The 18,754-nt window shown below is 50.3% G+C and overlaps 1 protein-coding gene across 4 annotated transcripts; it reads right to left on the minus strand.

The window, feature by feature from the left end:
• Window positions 1-1,457: 1,457 nt before the first annotated feature.
• PPRC1 (PPARG related coactivator 1) lies at window positions 1,458-17,524 on the minus strand. 4 transcript variants are annotated; one of them, XM_045568537.1, is made up of 14 exons: window positions 17,303-17,524; window positions 12,670-12,858; window positions 11,241-11,387; window positions 11,018-11,119; window positions 8,006-10,901; window positions 7,689-7,742; window positions 6,785-6,842; window positions 5,925-5,995; window positions 4,246-4,966; window positions 2,763-2,909; window positions 2,606-2,672; window positions 2,369-2,490; window positions 1,989-2,140; window positions 1,458-1,710 (listed from the first exon to the last, which is right to left on the minus strand). In XM_045568537.1, the coding sequence occupies exons 1-14, from the start codon at window positions 17,453-17,455 to the stop codon at window positions 1,607-1,609; spliced, it is 4,983 nt and encodes a 1,660-aa protein (XP_045424493.1). In that variant the 5' UTR covers window positions 17,456-17,524; the 3' UTR covers window positions 1,458-1,606. The 4 variants fall into 4 exon arrangements, with proteins under 4 accessions (XP_045424493.1, XP_045424495.1, XP_045424494.1 ...); XM_045568539.1 differs by having other exon boundaries at window positions 11,027-11,119; window positions 17,303-17,488; XM_045568538.1 differs by having other exon boundaries at window positions 5,925-5,992; window positions 17,303-17,488.
• Between the last annotated feature and the right edge of the window lie 1,230 nt (window positions 17,525-18,754).

Here is an 18,754-nt window from a genome sequence, read left to right on the forward strand (position 1 = left end):
CACTTTGTGGAGGCGGGGCTGTGATGTCACGGGCCACGCCCTCGGTCGTGGCGGGAAAACTCTGGACTTCCCGCGCGTAGTCTTTCTGGGGGGAGGCACCTTTTCCGGCGCATCGGCTCCCTTCGCCCCTGCTAGGATTCGGATTCCAGAATGAGTGGACAGGCGGGCTCGAGCCGTCCTCTCTGGAGTTTGTCACATTTCCCAGCCTCCCCCATTCGCGCTGCCGATGGATTTCACCCTTCATCTTCACTGCCTCCGACACCCAGAGAGGCCCTTCTCAAGATACCACCCCAGCCTTGCCTCCTGCTGAGGACCCTTCAGGTTATCTGTCGTGGCGGTAGGGGGTGCTGATTCCTAAAGCTCTCCCGCCCTCAGTCATGACTTGCCTATAAGACAACCCTCCCACACCTCTTATTCAGCCTTAGGTCAGTTCCCTTAAGAGAAAAGTGGTCGTGCACCAGACCTCAATCACACGATAATCCCTTCAATCTGCAGTCCTGAAAATAACCCTTCCTTCTTCTTTCCAGGTCAGAGTTCACACTCTCCCCTTGTCATGAATAACTCCACCATCAGTGCCTAGACTCGCTAATTCCAAGTTCTGCCATGTTTCAGGTCACATTAGCAGTCGGCAATCCCTTCAATCCTACCCACTACTTCTTGACTACTTCCGATTAATGCCCCTCAAGAAGGATAAGGATCTGCTTCCTTATGGAACACAGCTCTCCTTTGCCTTTCTTAAAACGGGCACTCCTGTCTCCTATATAGAACTCCTACAACTCCCTCTTCCCCAGAGAGAAGTTCTATCCACATGCATGCATTCTTTAAAATATTCAAACACCTGCTGTGTGCCAAGCATTGTCCTCAAGCTAAAATGGTGAACACAAATGAAACAGTGAATGTACACACAAGCCCCAGTTTAGAAAACCTTTATTTGGAACATGTGTTGTCGTTTTCTTTTTTCCCCCCTCACTCCCAACAAGTGTGAGCTTCCTGAAGGTCCTTGCTATCTAAATCTCTTCCTGGACCCGTATCATCATCCCCTTGCTTGAGATGCAGAATCTTGGACCCCACCCCAGAAGTCAGAATAAACGTTCTAAAAAGAGCTCCACATGATTCAAATGCCCTTTCAAGTTTGAGAAGCACTGGCCTAAATGACTGATTTCACAGGCAATACATCTGAGGAGCCAAGTTTCAAATCCAGTAGGATTTTGCACCTGATCAGAGAGGCATGTCCCTGGTTGTGTTCAGATGGGAAAAGTGAATACATTTGGCACTAGCCCCATAGAAAGAAGTACAACAGCACTTGGGAGTTCTCTCTAGTTCACGTTTATTAGTCTGCATAGTGACTTAGATGTTCCAAACAGGGGGGAACCCCTCAGCTCCACCCATCTCACATAGGAATGCAAGTTAACTTGTTTCAATACCTGTTATAAAAAACAAATACCCCTTTAAAAAACTCTGATTTAACACATTTTTTATTTCACTTTTTTCCATTTCTTTATAAAACAGTCATCTCCTCACTAGCAGCTCTCTCCCCTAGAGTGGGGGAGGGGGTGGAGGAGGTTGGGCACCTCCAAAGAAAAAGGGGGAGGGGAAGGGCCCAAGGTTACCTCCGGAGGTTCTTTTGGGCCTGTTTCAACAATGTGTCAAAATCAAGAGAATCAAATTTGCTCTTTACAGGTGCAGGGTCAAAGTCTTCCCGGTTGGAGTCTATAAAGGTAAAGAGGGACAAATGTCAAGGTCTCTGACCACACTTCCCAACCACAGCGTCCTCAAATGGCCAGCCATCTCCCATCCCAACATAATAGATGGAGCTAAAATTGCCCCGATTTTTAAGTCAGAGCCCCCATTTCCCCTCTCATCCCATCCCTTGTGTTCTCTGTAAGTCAAATGAAGGTAAGTCTGCCTAGACCCATTCTCTAAGGGTTAGGCACGCTTCTGGAGAGGGGATGAAGTATGCCAAAGCCTCAGGCCCTCACTCCACTCACCAAGATCAGAATAGCTCCTCTTGCAGAACTGCCTACGGCCCCCAAAGCAGAGATCAAAGGGCTGCTCATCTGCCTGCCGCAGCTTGTGGCCACTCTCGATGGCTGCAAATGCCTCCTCAGCATAGCGGTAAGTGACGAAGCCATAGTTGTCACTGGTGGGGAAGGTGAGGCAGGGGCTGGGGTGGCCATTTGAGCACATGCCATGGAGAAGACACAGCAACCCAGGGTATGGAGGTGGTTCTCATTCCCCAGTGGCCAACCCTCTATAGAAATGAAGGTGCCCCACATTGCCCAGCACACCAGGGCAAAGAGGAAAGACAAAGAAACATCAAGGTAGATGAATGGGAAAGGACGTCCTGACCTTGGGGGCCCAAGCTTACCCCTGGACACGGAAGTGGATGGTGCATTCCTCAATTTCTCCAAAAACTGAGAACCTCTGTTTCAGCTCTGATCGAGTCATGCGGCCAGGTATCTTCCCAATGAAGACCACCCTTCTTTCTTCCTATGTTGAAAAAGAAAGAAAATTGACATACCCATGTCTGCAGCTATAGACAGCTCTCTGAGCTCATGGCTCAGGGGGCAAGCCCCCTCCTCCCATGACCTATTCCTCTACTCACTATTGCACGCTCCTTCTGCAGCACTCTCTGCCTTTGGTAATAGTCATGTGAACGATAAGAGCTGTACCTGACAAAAGAAGGTGTCGTCAGCCCCCCTAACAAAAGACAATTCAAGACTCAGAACTCTCAGGCACTGCCTCCTTGAACATGTGCTCACCGCCGCCTCCTGTCACTTCTCCGGCGGGGGGACGGAGATCGCGAACGGCTTCGGGAACTGGATGATGAGGATGAGGAAGATGAAGAAGATGATGACGACGAAGAGGAAGAGCATCTTCGGGAACGTCCGGAGGAACTGCAGCTGGACCTGGAGAATAAAAGGGCATGCAGGAATACTGGGAGTAGTGCAGGTATACCCCACTTATCTCACCCAGGTTCCAGCCCTGCCTCTCTGTTAGGAAGCTAAGGGCCACAGAAAAAGCAGAGCAGAGGCACTTTATAAGAGCAATTTTTCCTCACAGATGAACTGAGGCCCTTCATGGAAATTTAGAAACACCTGGAATGTTTAGGTAGAGATATTTATTTTCAATTGTGCAATTAAAAATTGAAAAATAGGCCGGGCATGGTGGCCCACGCCTGTAATCCTAGCACTCTGGGAGGCCAAAGCAGGAGGATCGCTTGAGATCAGGAGTTTGAGGCCAGCCTCAGCATGGGCGAGACCCTGTCTCTACTAAAAAAAATAGAAAGAAATTAGCTAGGCCACTAAATAATAAAAATAGAAAAAATTAGCTGGGCATGGTGGCGCACGCCTGTAGTCCCAGCTACTTGGGAGGCTGAGGCAGGAGAATCCCTTGAGCCCAGGAGTTTGAGGTTGCTGTGAGCTAGGCTGATGCCATGGCACTCTAGCCTGGGCAACAGAGCAAGACTCTGTCACCAAAAGAAAAATATTATTTCCAACCATTGTTTCAAAAAAATAATTGAAAAATATCTGACAAATCAGACAGAGGAAGAAAAATAGAGACTCAGAGACATAAAGGGCTGGGCCCCAGGTCTCACAACCAGCTCTCTGTGGTGCTAGGGCCAGACCTGGGTCTCTGGGTTACTACTGCTCCCCTACCATGTCTCACAGGAATACTGTGACCATGGCATAACGGCGGGTGACTGTGCTAGATCGGCAGTAGGGGCCATTTCTAAACATATGTATCATGGCCAACACCTATGAATTCTTCATTAAGTGGGAAAATTTGAGTCTATTACTGAGAAAAAAACATGCTGCCAGGATATAGATGAGGCCATAGTGACACCCAAAGGAACTATCCCAGACACTTTCCTCAACAGATGATTAAGGGAAGAACTGTTTTCCGTTAACAATTAACCCACTAGCCCACACAGCATCAAGAAAATAACCATAAATGAGGACAGATACAATGTGTGAAAAAAATCAACATGCTCAAGATCAAACCCTAACGTCTCCCTAGGGCAGGCCTCAGAGGATACCCCAAACTCCAACAAGGGACAGAAGCTATCATCTCACAGCTTGCCTCCATCAACAATCCAGGAAAGGGATGAAGACAAAAGCCAAAGACAGAAATAGAAGCCTTAGTGCCTGAAAGTACCAAAGACAATGTGTAAAAGCTTTCAAAGTAAACCAGAGTACATGAACTTCCTAAATGGAGGGGACCTAAAGGGCCACCAGAGCTCACCTTCGCCACCTCTTGTGTGGGGGGGAGAGGGACCTGGACCGGGATCGGGATGAGGAAGACGACGATGAGGATGAGGAAGATGCTTCGCTGGTCCGGTTGGACCCAGAGCTGACAGAACGGCTGCTGTGGCCGCGGCGGCCCTGCCAACCCCGGCTTGGGGGGCTGGTTGACCTGCAGGCTTTTCGGTAACAGCGCATTGACCACTGCTTGGCTGAGGGCTCAGGGGGAGTCCTAGTGCTCATTTCATTCCGGCAGGGTGAGGCCTCAGGGGACAGCAAGGCAGATGGGGCAAGGCAAGGCGCTGAGGGATCTGCCTGCTCAGTGCTAGTCCTGTGATCAAGTGGTTCCTGGGAGGCAGCTGTGCATGGGGGCAAGGGCGCGGCTGTGCCCAGGGACAAGACAGGTTTGATGGTGATGTCCTGATGGCGTTTGACGTTCCATCGGGAGCCCACCTCTGAAATGACTAGGGCAGGCATCTTTTTTGGGGGGGTCCTGCTCCGGACACAATAGTCATGGTCCCCAGAGCCCACATGGACTGGACTAGGGCCACGGACCCCTTCTTGGAGGCAGACTGCAGCTGGACGTTTGGCCTCTGTAACTCCTTCAGGCTTCAGGGTTCCCTCCTGGGCGGTGGACTTAGGAGATTTGACTTTGGCCAATAGTGAGACAGCAGCCAGGGGCTTCCATAACTGATGGGGAGGGGTAGCTGGAGGGGTGAGCCCTGTTGAGTGGGAGGGAGGATGGAGATAGCAGGATGAGATCCCATTCTACACTTCCAAATACTGTATATATAGGCTCCAGAAACCCCCACCTTATCTCACAAAGTACACCAAGCTCCTTCCCCATGTTCCCCCTCTAGGGGATCAGCAACAAAATCCTAGCCAGCCAGGGTCCTCCTGAACCCCTCATCCTCTCACTACCCACACCTAGGTGATGACCAGGTCCTATCTGGTCTACCTCTGCATTCTTAGATCCACCCCCTCCACCCAGCACTGCCTGACTTCTAGGCTGCATCTTGCCTGGACTCATGCAATCATCTTCTGATGGTCTCCCTACTTCCAGCTTCATACCCATGTACGTGTCTTCTACATTCCTGCTAGATACAGTACCCAAAACCCATCCAGTAAAGCTTTTTCCATTGCTTCTTCACTGTACAGGATAAAGTCCAAACAGCTTGACATGGTATTCAAAGTTCCTATAATCTGGCCTCCTATCCACCATTCCAGCTTCATCCCTTACTTTAGCTCTGCCCACCACCCTGATCAGCCACTACACTCCAGCCGGACCAAGCCACTCACAATTCCCCAAAACACATGGCTGGTTTTGTTCCTCAGATCACTCAAGGTACTCTGTCTTCCTAGATGCCCTGTCCCCCAAATCTACCACCTGACTGATCAGTGATTTTCTCAAGCCTCAGCTTAGGGGATCACCTTCTACACAACCCTTCCCTAACTGTCCCCCTTCACATCTCACTGTAAACCACAGGCTTCTTTAACATACCACCTCTGATACTCAATACGCTCATTTGTTTACACATCTGCTCCCTAGGCTGTGAGTACCTCAAGGATGGAGATCAGATCTCTGTATCCTCAATACCTACACACGCTTGATGAAGAGCAGACTCTGTAAATGTTGCTGCATAAACTAATCACAGGCAGTGTTCCCCACCCTGAACCCACCTGCTACGTTGGCCAGTTCTGGGGCTTGTAACCGGTCTAGGGGCCTCTTCTCCTGGGGAGTGTCAACGCTGCTGGCGGGGGGGAAAAGGGAAAGCCTGATTCATTGCCTCCTCAATATCTTGTACATCTGCTTTCCTCACAAAGCAATGGGAGAGGGGTGTGGCAGAGAAGAATGGGATGCACAAATGCCCCCATCATCCTCCTCCTGCACAAGAAGTGTCCTAATGACTAAACTGTAGATTGGGTCTCAACTCAGCTCTGCCCAATTCCAGGAGGCAGACTGGCCATGACCTCAAATAACCCCAACCTCCTTCACATAAGGAGTACCACCTGCCCAGCTCAAACCAACCTGAAACCAAGTGGAAGGGAATGTGCTTGGCAGAACAGAATGGGGTACCATGAACATGAGAAATGAAAAAAACCTCTCAGTGCTGAAGACTGGGAGCAAGGAGGCCCACCATGCCTGTGTCCTCCAAGGAATCAGGGAAGTCCTATCCATTAACATCTTCCCCCACTTTAAGTTACACCATCACCAGCATTGAGCAAGCTTAAAGTCTGATAAATGAAGGAAAGAAATCCCCAAAGGCATGACTTGCCAGAAGATGATAAAAGGCAGCACCTCCAGGGTATTTGGAATTCCTGACTGGAATCAGCTGGAGGGCAGTACACACCCTCCCACCTTATCCCCCAAGCCAGTTCCCGGTAGTGACGGGGTAGAGCAGGGGATAGGGAAACAGGGAAAGACTCTAGAGCTGACTAAACATCCCTGCAACAGAGGCATCCAGTCGATGATCCTGGAGCACCAGCCGGCTGCTGACAAACAGCTGTAGGGTAACTCGCTCACATGTCTCCATACTTACCCTGAGTTTCCTACAGCCAAGCTGTCAGCAGGAGCCGGGGGAGGACACTCCTTTTTGGCTGCAAAGAAACCATACTAGTTAAAAGCCCAACCAGATGTTCCAGACTAGGAGGCACAGAGGGCTTGCTCTGGAGACCCAGAGGAGGAAAATCCACTTTGCCAACATGTTCCCTGTTGGGCTCTCCCCAAAGAGATCCAGACTCCTCCAGTGGGTGCCCAGGTACTATTTTTAATCATGTCTCTTTTCTGCTCAGAAACACCCACACTCCCCACTGAGTTTGAGATAGAGCCCAAATTTATAAGCCTAGCATTCAAGGTTCTACATGACCTGCCTAACTAACTTCTTTGCCTACTGGTGTCCTGTAGTTACCATATTTTATATTTTGCCTCACACTATATAGATACCTATTACCAACTCAGAAGTCATTTCTGCAGATTTTTCTCCCTAATTAGACCATAAGATCCTTGAGAACAGGACACTGTATCCTCCATAGCCCTAGATCCACACCTTGTACTGAAAAGCCCAGCTATTCATTCCCTTCCAAATGCACCATACACCATCCTTCCTATACATCCCCTCTGTCTTTATTCACAACATACACATTCTATGAAATCCTACCTGTCTTTCAAGGCCCATTTTCCCTCTAGAAAAATGTTCCAAGGAATCCAAACCTATTTGGATCTCTTACTCTCCTCTTTATAGTACTTGCCATGTTGTACCACCACTGCCCCTGGCTTAGATTACTGTCACAGGTGAATCTGGTCTCTCCATTCCAATTAGGGGGCTGCTCTAGTGGCTAAGACTACCCTTCCCTTTCACCCCAGTTTAAGTAACTACAGGGCTGGGCCCAAAGGAAGTATAAACAAAAAAAAAAGTTGGAGCAAAACTACCCAGGTTCCCTCACCTTCTGATTTCTCAAACTGCTCCAGCAGACTGGACAGGTCCGATGCCTCAATTCCTGTAGAGGTACACAACACAGGATTGAAAACCAGCTCCTATCAACTGAGTTCACAGGTCCCAGGAAGCCCATAAATCACCTCACTTCTCTCTTTCCACTCCCCCTGCCTACTGTACTAAGTGAGCCAAGGCAGCAGCACAGAGCACGAAGGATTCAAGCAAACCCAGAGCTCTGCCTCTCAAAAACCTTCCAAAGAAATCCAAAAAAGGCCCAAGTCAACCCTTGTACCCTTCTTGATACCAAGTGAACTGTGTGGTACTCACCAATTTCGCTGATGAAAGCCTGTACCACGTCTTCAGGACCCTGGGAACGTGGGGTAGGCAGGAAAGACAGCTTTCTTAGACGGGCTGGGTGGACAGCAGGCAGCTTGGGGACAGTGCTCTGCCTTGGTATGGGAACAGCCTTGGTAGCAGGAGATGGGGGCTTCTCCCTGGGCTTGATCTCCTGGGTCTCACGCTTTGGCCTCTCTGATGCAGGTTCCTCAACAGCCACACCTTCAGCAGACACACATGGCAGAGCCTTCATCCGGGGGCTTTGCATCAGGGAGGACACCTTATGTTTCAGAAGGGGAGATGGAGGCACTGGCTTGACCTCCACCTTGGTAGGCTCTACCTGTGGAGCTCCATGGCCAGCTGGCCCAAGACTGAGGAGAGGAGCCATTGGCACAGGAAGTACATTTTCAGGAGGGCCAGGTGGAACACCACTGGGCTCCTTCTTAAGTGGAGGAACAGCTCTCCCAACAGAGGTTGGAGGTAAAGGAGGTGGAGGAACAGTAGACCAGAACGGAGGGTGCTGTGCCCCTGGGCCCCATCCCAAGGGCCCATAGGTACAGCTGGAACTGTAAGGTGAGACTGGGGCAGGAGGGGGTACCCAAGGCACATTGCAAGTGGGGGGCACAGCATAGGTGCCAGGAGTACCAGACACTAGGGGCACTGTTGGTGGGGGAGGCAGACAAGGATAGGCAGAAGGGGATGCAGGGGGATAACAAGGCCAGGGTGGCACAGGTGCATAGTGAGTATAGGGATCAGGGAGCACTGGCCCCATAGACATTGGGAGACTACGAGGCTGCAAGGGAGGTGGGGGCAGACTAGGGGGCATGCCCAGCCCACCTGGGGGGAAAGGCAGAGCAGTGGGCATTGTGGGAGGCATAGGTGCAACAGGGGACACGGACTGTACAGGAGGGGAAGGTCTCGCCAGCAGTAGCATTTCTTGGGATGGCACTTGCTCAGTGGGACTTGAGGCCACAGGTTTGCTTGCCGGTGGCTCAGGACTAGGAGAAGAAGGGCTGGGACCCACAGGTACAAAAGAAGCCTCACGGGGAGCTTCAGGGCTTCTCTGTAGAGCTGTCTTCTTGGCTGGGGCTGGTGGGATGACCAGACAAGGGATGTCTGCCAGCCCTGTGGGGGTCTCTGGAAGGCTGGGCCACTTCCCAGCTGGGGGCTGGGAACTCTTCTCTTCTGCCTCTGCTTGGCGTTGCTGCCTTCGTCGCCGGTACTCAGATAGGCTAAGAGGCCGAGGTCTGGCTTCCTGGGTTGTGGCATTAATACCACTTTCTACCTTCAGAGGACCCGCAACCTCCTTGACTTCAGGGATGATGGCCTTTGGGGAGTCCACGGACTCTGAATCTAGGGGCTGTGGAGCTGGACTCCCCTGGGCTGATGATGCCGCACCACGTCTGGGATCAGTTGGTCTGGACTTAATTAGCACAGGGTCAACGGGAGCCAGGTCATTGGGAATAGGGTCAACTGGTACTAGATCGACTGGAGCTGGGCCAGATGGGACAGCATCAACAGGTGGCAAGTTATCTGAGATGGGAACAACCACTGCAGGGTCAATTGTTCCTGAGTCAGCCAGGACTGGGTCAATCAGCACTGGGTCAGCTGGGAGCTCTGAGCTGGCTGAAGCAAGGCCAACCAACACAGGGTCAACAGGTATAGGGTCAGACAGAACAGGGTCAACTGCAGTGGGATCAGCTTCAACAGAGTCAACTGGCATGGGGTCACCCGGGGCAGAGTCAACCAATGAGAGATGAGTTGGGATATGGTTGGCTTGGACAGTGTCAACCAGCTTAGGGTAGAGGTCTAGAGGACCTTCTTTAGCAGGACTACCTTGTCCAGCACTTCTCTCCGAGTTCTCAGAGCTAGGCTTCTCCAAGGCAGCTGCCCAAGCCCGAGCCCAAGCCCGGGGCTTCCCCCTACCCTGTAGAGGGGCAACCTCTCTTTGAAGTTCCTCCTGAGGTTGTTTCTGCAAATTGCCTGCCTGAGAGGTTGCTTCTGTAGCCACAGTAGACTGCCCACGAGAAGATGACCTCAGCCTCCTGGTGTAGCTTTCCACACAGGCTGCTGGCTGCTCCTTATTCTTCTTCCTTCTGCCCTTTCGAGCTCTCTGGGAACCCAGCAGCACTGCGTTGGCAGGTGGGTTCTGAGGCCCCTCGGGCACCATTGGCTCCATGATCTCCCTGGGCTCCAATAAACAGGCTGAGTCCAGCTTTTCCTCTGAGTCCAGTAACAATCCCTCTTTCTCAGAGCAGAGGGTTACCTTGGGCACAGCAGGCTCCGTCTCTGACTCCAGCGTGGGCATGAGAAGCTGCAAGGTAGGATTAGTCTCTAGTGAGTCATCCAGAAGCACAGGTTGGGGTCCAGTGGGCATCTGCCGAACCACAACTGGGATCTCTAGGTCATCACCAGCTGTGGCTGCCTGCCCCACTATCTCTAGCACCACACAGCTCTCAGCCAGTGTCAAATCATCTGGCTGCTCCTGAAGCTTATCCTCAAGTGATGCCAGGTGAGTAAGGTTGGGCAAGCAGTACGGGTGCATGGCCCGCACCAGCTCACTCAGGGAGGAGATGCTCTCATCGCCAGCTGCTGGCACCACCATCTCTGCTGCTATTGCTTTATCTTCTTCCTCGGGGCAGGCCAGGTGCATGGGGAAGTCTGGGATACTGCTCACAGAGTTGTCAAGCTCCCCAGCAAGAAGCTGGCCACTGAAGCTAGCTACCTCCTCTTCTTCTTCTCCATCACTGCGTTGCTGGGGAGGAGGGGATTGGCCCCAACGTGGTCTTGATCTTGAGGGTCTCCAGCTAGGAAGCTTGGGGGAAGAGGTCTCCAAGAAGGAGGGTGGGGAGAAGTCCCAAGGGGGATCTGTGAGAGACATTTCCACCTGCAAGAGAGAAAAGAAGCCTCAAGAGGAGTTTCTCTGGCAATGTATTTTCTAGACCTGTTCCCACATACTCCTCCCACCTGGGAGTTCCTGAGGGCCCCCTACATCAGGCTTACCCCACTCACTCTACTGCTGCCTGTGCTGGGCCCCAGTGGGTCAACAGGGGTGATGAGGTCACGTTCTGGAGGTGTCCGAGAGAGAGTGAGCAGCTTGTGCAGCTAAGAGGGAGAGAAAGATCTGAGATTAGTTTGTGCTTCAGACGTATGTGAGTAGGCCCATAGACATGGTTCTGACCTTTGCACCAACCACATATCCCCTTCTCCCTGGTTCCACACTCACAGAGGAGCCCTCCCGAGGTGACACAAGCAGCTCCGAGTCAGGAATGCTGTCAAATGGAGACAGGTTCTCAGAATCTGCATTGTCCAAGATCTCCGTCAGAGCCGTAAGCAGCGACACTTCATTCTGATCCTCCAGAGATAACCTGCTCTGCTCCAGAAAGACAACGAGAAGGTCCTACCAACATCTCTAATGACCTAATAGACCACTGAGAAGGACTAGATGCCAAGAGAATCAGTTTGCCAGGCTCAGCCCCGCTGAATTTGGCAGTGAGAAGAATCTGAGTACCAGGAGGCATGGGTTCCAATCTCATTTACCATCCACCACCTTTCTAGTGTCAACAGAGACCTGTCAGACTTGAATCTTAAAAGTGTGAGTTTCACACACTCCCCCACCCTGAGGTAAAAATGGAATGCTCAGCAGACAACCCTTGGCTAGACTAGAATTGGGCTCAAAAACAGATCAGAACCCTCTGGACATGTAGGTCAGAAGGCCAGATGGGGAAATGGCCTTGGACTATGGTCCAAGCAAGCCAGGGAATCCTTACATAAGACATAACCTGGCCGGGCGCGGTAGCTCATGCCTGTAATCCTAGCACTCTGGGAGGCCGAGGCGGGTGGATCGCTTGAGGTCAGGAGTTTGAGACCAGCCTGAGCAAGAGCGAGACCCCGTCTCTACTAAAAATACAAAGAAATTATCTGGACAACTAAAAATACATAGAAAAAATTGGCTGGGCATGGTGGCGCATGCCTATAGTCCCAGCTACTCAGGAGGCTGAGGCAGTAGGATCGCTTAAGCCCAGGAGTTTGAGGTTGCTGTGAGCTAGGCTGATCCCACGGCACTCACTCTAGCCTGGGCAACAAAGTGAGACTCTGTCTCAAAAAAAAAAAAACAAAACCAAAACCAACCAACCAAACAAACAAAAAAAGACATAATCTGGTAGCCTGCAGCCTAACTCCCACCTACAGATAAAAAAATATACTTCAGGCTGGGCGTGGTGGCTCATGCCTATAATCCTAGCACGCTGGGAGGCCGAGGTGGGAGGATCGCTTGAGCTCAGGGGTTTGAGACCAGCCTGAGCAAGAGCAAGACCCCATCTCTACTAAAAATAGAAAAAATAGCTGAGCATGGTGGTGTGCGCCTGTAGTCCCAGCTACAGGGAGGCTGAGGCAGGAGGATTGCTTAAGCCCAGGAGTTTGAGTTTGCTGTGAGCTAGGCTGATGCCATGGCACTCTAACCCAGGCAACAGAGCAAGATTCTTTCTCCAAAAAATATGTGTGTGTGTGTGTGTACTTCAAGGGCTCAGATGGGGCAACCAGGAGCCAAAGTCCTGGAAGAGCAGAGCCACACCTAAAACAACTTCCAGGATTTGAGCTAGAGCCTCCCATGCAGAGCTCCTACCTGAAGACCTCCAAGTCCAGCTCCAACTCACCTCTCCGAGGCTCCCAAAATCCTCAATGAGGGAGATGAGGGAGGCATCCATGTAGCTCTGCATGGTCCCCAGCAGTGTCTCATCCTGCAGCAACAGCTCTCCCATTTCCAGGTCCTTGTCCCTCAGAGATGGGCCTAGCCGAGACAGACTGACAAAGCCAGGATCACTCCCCTCCTCATGCAGCAGCACCTGGGGCAAGAGAGGGGAAGGTGAGAAGGGCACCAGCCCTCTAGAGGCAGCTGATTGATATGCTCCATAAACCATGTACCCAGCCCCTCTACCAATGGGCCCAAACTCAGTAGTACCCCACCATCACCAAACCTCTGGGCTGGCAGGGCAGAGAGAAGTAAAATCCATGAACAAAAGCCCTAACCAGAATGGCAGTTTTCAAGGACCTTATAGGCAGAAAAATGTTTGGACTCCATCCAGAAACAGCTGGAGCCACTGCAGAGTAAAAACATCAAAAAGATCAAGATTGTTCAGAAGTCATCTGCCAGTGGGGGTGAGAGTGACAGTCTGAGGGCATACCAAAGGAAAAGAGGTCAGCAAGGAGACTGGAGACTGTTTCAGCTACAACAACCTACCTACCTCAAATCCCACTTAGGCCTCTGTTCTCTGCTTAGCAAAAATCCTACCTTCTTCAAGAAGATACCTCAAGCTTCCCCAGCCCATGGTGATCTCTCTTCACAACACTAATTCACATTTTTCTGCAGCATTTACTTTTCTGGCAATCACATCCTGTCCCTATGACATTCACTGCATCTATACTAAAATTAGACTCCAAGTTCCTCTGGGGCAAATAAACCTTTGTATTCTATAAGCATATATTCTTCTTGGCTCCTAGAAGAGTTTAAACGTGTTTATACTTCCTAGTTACCCATGATGCCCAGCACAGTGTCTTATACATAGCTGATATTCACATTCACTTCATGCTTTTATTTTGAAGGCTCAACAGTGTGCCACCCAATCTCTTGATGGTAGTTCAATTCCAAGGGAAGGGTCTCTTCTCCACCCCTACTAGGTAACAGCAAAAGAGAAAGCTTGATTCTGTAGCTAGAGAAGCCCCACCCCACACTCCTCTGAGAGCTAGTGACATCTTTTAGCCTGCTGTCAGGCAGGGAACAGCCCGCCCAAACCTGTCAAGAGTGTGGGGATGGGCAGGGCCAGAATTGACAAGAATGGCACCAGTGAGGTCAGAGGCCAGAGCCATGGGTATCTCCACTACAGTAGTGCCCCTTGTCCTCAGGGTATACATTCGTCCTCAGGGTATACATTCCAAGACCCCCAGTGGATGCCTGAAATCACAGATAGTACCAAACCCTGTATATACTACATTTTTATATATATATATGTATATACATACCCATGATAAAGTTTAATTTACATATTAGGCATACTAAGGATTTAACAATAACTAGAATAATTATAATAATATATTGTAAAAAAAGTTGTGAATGAGAGAATATGGTCTTTATCTCTTAAAGTATCTTATTGCACTACACTCACTTATTTTCAAACCGTGGTTGACCGCGGTTAACTGAAACCACAGATAAGAGACGGACTACCTTTGCATAAGAAACTTTTTTTTTTTTTTTTTTTTTGAGACAGAGTCTCGCTTTGTCGCCCAGGCTAGAGTGAGTGCCGTGGCATCAGCCTAGCTCACAGCAACCTCAAACTCCTGGGCTTAAGTGATCCTACTGCCTCAGCCTCCCGAGTAGCTGGGACTACAGGCATGTGCCACCATGCCCGGCTAATTTTTTCTATATAGATTTTTAGCTGTCCAAATCATTTCTTTCTATTTTTGGTAGAGACGGGGTCTCACTCTTGCTCAGGCTGGTTGCATAAGAAACTTGATGCAAAAGCCTGAGAAGAGGATCAAACACAGACAAACCAGACACCCTCCTCCCCTTCTGCAGCAAAGGGAAACTCAGCACCTCTTCCAAAAGAAAAAAAGCAACAGGTGTGACTTCACCCCCACTACCCTCCCCAACACACACAAACACACCCTCCTAACAGAGCTGAGGTGTTCCAATACCCAATGAGAGGAAAGGCTGGTTAGGGACACTTAAAGAGGCCAGGTCCAGAGATGAACTGAAAGGCAGCAGGTTTTAGGCACTAACACCTCCCAGGCCTTCACAATCCTGTAATTACAACCAATAACTGAATAGCAGCTGGCTCAGCAAACACTCCTGGGTGAGGAAGAAGGCTGCATCTCTACCTGCCCTGCCACCTACCTACCAGAGCCCCAACCACTAATGTGAAATCTCGAGATGATGCCCAGCTGTACAAACTATTCATCTGCACCTCCATCAGGCATCCAGTCAGAGGACCCCCTCCACACCCCATTACCTGACCTCACCCACCCCTCAACCTCCAAATAGCACAGCTCCCAGAGTACCAAGATCATTCAAGGGCTAAGCCCAGCTAAAAGTGTGAGGCAGCCACCAGCAGCTCTAACTTCAACAAACTCCCAACTGGCTCTCCCACAACAATTTTGTCCCTCCAGTATTCAAAATCAGCCAGAAACTTTTCAAATGCATGTCTGATCACTTCCTAAGACCCTCCTTAAATCCTTTCAGTGGCATCTTACTGCTTTTAGCATTAGGTTTAAATTCCTTAATATGGCTTACAGGAGTCCTGATCTTCCCAACTAGACTATTCTACTCCAGCTTGTCCTCTCCCACTACTCTGCTATACAGGGTCTCTCAGTTTCTCCAATAAGCCTCGTTCTCTCCTCCTTCAGGCCTTCACATACTATTCCCTCTGATCAAAGTTTTTCTATGGACAGTCTTCAAGTCTCAGCTCAAACTGTCCCTTCCCAGACCCTGCAAAATATATCACTAAAGCCAATTATATAATCCAAAATATTCTTTCGTCCCATTCATCATTATTTATTATCTGTCTATCCTGATTAAAACATAATAAGATTCTGGAAGACTGGGGCCATGTTTGTGTGGTTTACCGCTGTATCCCCTGTGCCTAAACAGGGGATACAGTGGTACCTCAATAAATAACTGGTCGACTGACCAGCTCACACACAACCATCTTTGGTTTGGTGGGGATAATCTCTCCATGAGACTCTCTCCAACCCCAAAAGACCACCTAACTTGTATTACAGCTGGATCTTGGATCTCTCCTGCCTCTCCCCCAGAGAGTGGGCAGCACCAGCCCCAAAAGATGTCACCTCTGAGAAAATGAGGGAGAAAGAGTCTGCTACTCCCAAATTCATGCCCCAGAAGCCATTTTCCCTTGGGCAAGGGCATGGACCTGACATTACCAGGCAGCCCAACTCCCACCTAGAAACACGCACAAAAAAAAATGCTGTCAAGAACTCAGCTTAATTTCTTAAGAGAAAATAACAGTTCAAACTAATTCCTGCTCACTTCACCCTGGTTGGAACTTTTAAGAAGTCCTCCACTGAAGAGTAGGACAGTAACACTTTTTAAGTATGGAGACCTGAAGGGTAAGAAAAAAGAATCCGACATAAAAGAATTCCTCCTTATCCAATACATGTTCAACTAGTGTTGAATAGTTCTCAAACTGCCTCCGACTTTTCCCATTCCCAGCAAAAATTCCAGACAGCCTTAAACATGGACCACTCCAGTTCCTGTGTGTCAGTTCCCAGGAGCAGGCCTCAGCTGCCTCCTCAAAAGAGATGCTGGAGGAAAACACGGGAGTGGGGCAGGCTTCCCTTTCCCTTACTTAAGCTTGTCCCAAGTGTGTGTTGACACTCCCCATGCCCCTTGAATCACTGAGGCAGGACTGCAGGCAACCAAAACGCCAGTGCCGGTGACTCACAACCCACCCCAAGCCGGTCAGACAGAAGCAGCCACAAGCTCACTCCTCTACAGCCCTTCAGCCTCAGCCCTCTAACCTCCCTAACACACTCCGCCATCTGGAGGGAAGAGACTCTCCGACATCTGGAAAGTCCTTCAGTAAACAGGCGCTGCAGACCCAAGCAGTGGGAAAAAAAACTCCAGGACTCCTAGCAAAGTTGACTCTAGCAGCCCCCTACCTTCCTCCCCGGCCGGTGAAGCCCGGGCCGGAGATGGCGGGACCGGCTGAGACACACCCAGTTCCCAGCAGTGCGGCTCCAGGGCCGATACTAGATGCCCGACAGCCTGGGATGGGAGCCACGTGGACATCCCTTCCCCGCCCCCACGTGGACCCGCGGCCCGCGCCCCCCTCCACCGGGAGCCCAACCCACGTGGATGCCGGGGCCGCCTAAAGGGGGAGGGGAGGCAGACAAGTTCTCCCGGGAAAATTGTCCCCCCCACCCCACGTGTCTCTGAAAAGGGAACTGCTGCGCTGAGCTAGGGGAGCAGCACTAGGCATCTTTAGAGGGAGGTCTTAGCCTTCAACTCCAAATCTGAATCCCTGACCCCCCCCACTGCGGGCCATGTTTCCGGCACCGGGCTCTGATCCTGCGGCGTTCCTCACAAATGGCCGTAAAGACCCTGCCTCTGCCCGCCTAGCCCCAGCAAATGGCTTAGGTCCGCTTGGCCTGACTCGGCTCCTGCGGCCACCCGGCATCGACTATCAAGTGCTTCCTCCCTTTCCTGTGGCGTCCACGTGTCACCGCCCGGCACATATCGCTCTGCTGCCAGCCGCGGGCCGCCCGCCAGCCTCTCACCTGCTCCCCGCCGCTCACAGCGCCCAGGGTCCCATACGGCGCTTGGCTCCGACTTCCCCAACCGCTGCCGCGGGCTCCGCCGCCGGGATCTGGACCGGGGCCCCCACTCAGGGGCGGCGCGACTCCGTCTCTCCGTCCCCGGCGCGCCGCCATCTTGGCCCCTGAACACCCAGCGCTGCTCTGATCGCCGGCGCCGCCTCGCCCAGCCGCTTGTGGAAAGGAAACTACAACTCCCGAATGACACTGCGAGACTACGGCTCCCAGAAGGCCATGCAGCGAGACAACTTGCACCCGGGAAAAGGGCCCTGGACTCGCGCGAGGGTTCTTGGGAGTAGTAGTCGCTTTCTGCAGAGCCCGTCTGGCACAGTCGCTAGTGCTTAGTTTTGTGTTACGGGGGTAGACCAATTTGGGGAGCGCGTAGCAGTTAGGGGGAGAGTTAACATATCATTTAATTTTCGTTAATTTGTCCAACTGTTGGAACGCCCTCTTTGACATACTACCTGCTTTACATTCATTTCACCTTAGTCCAAGTGGATCTATGTTTTGAAACACCACCCCCTAGCGGGCACCCGCACTGCGGGAGCTGACCCTCACCTAGTCCCACACTGCGGCACTACCTCACGTTTAATCGTAAAATACCGCGTTCTCCGCTCTCTCTGCTGCCACTCGGAAACTTACATTGAGTTCTCATTACCAAATTTATTACCAAATATTACCAATATTTCCTGCTGCTCCAGATCTCCTTACTGTTCCCCCCAAAACAGGTGTTCTGCCGTTGTTTTTCTGCCTGGAACACTCGAACCTCAAAACGTATTATCCTCTATTTAATCTAGGAAAGACTTTTTGACTATCCCCACCAACAGTGATCCCTCCCTGTATTTTTATAGTCTATCGCTGTGTCTATTATTCACTCATTTGCCACTTAGAACCTGCTTCATATTTTCCTATTTTTTTAAAACGTTTTTTATTACAAAAGCTTAAAAATTATTTGAAAATGTCCAAAATTGAATAGAGTAAAAAATGTACTTGGTCTGCAAATTCCAGTTCTACTTTCCAAATTTCACCCTTGTTACCTTTAGTGTGTAGTCATCCACAGTTTTTTTCTATGAATATAAAAATGTATAGAAACACAAATTGCTCTTTTCTTTGTTCAAAAATGGGATGATTCTATATGTATGGTTCTACAACTTGCTTTTTTTATGTAACAATATGGTAATCCATTCATTAACCAAATATTTACTGAGCTCTTAGTACCAGTTCTATTATATCAATATGTCATTATTGAAATATGTTTCCAATTTTTCTCTGTTAACATGTTAAGTTACAGTGAACATCTTTGTACAGATCATGTACATGTATCTTTGCACTTTTGTGCACTCTTTCTATGGAATAATTTCCTTGAAATTCAGTTGGTAAGTTAAACAATGTATGCTTTTGAAATTTGAGGGATAA

The sequence above is a fragment of the Lemur catta genome, chromosome 14, assembly GCF_020740605.2.
Source record: "Lemur catta isolate mLemCat1 chromosome 14, mLemCat1.pri, whole genome shotgun sequence".
NCBI classification, from domain to species: domain Eukaryota; kingdom Metazoa; phylum Chordata; class Mammalia; order Primates; family Lemuridae; genus Lemur; species Lemur catta.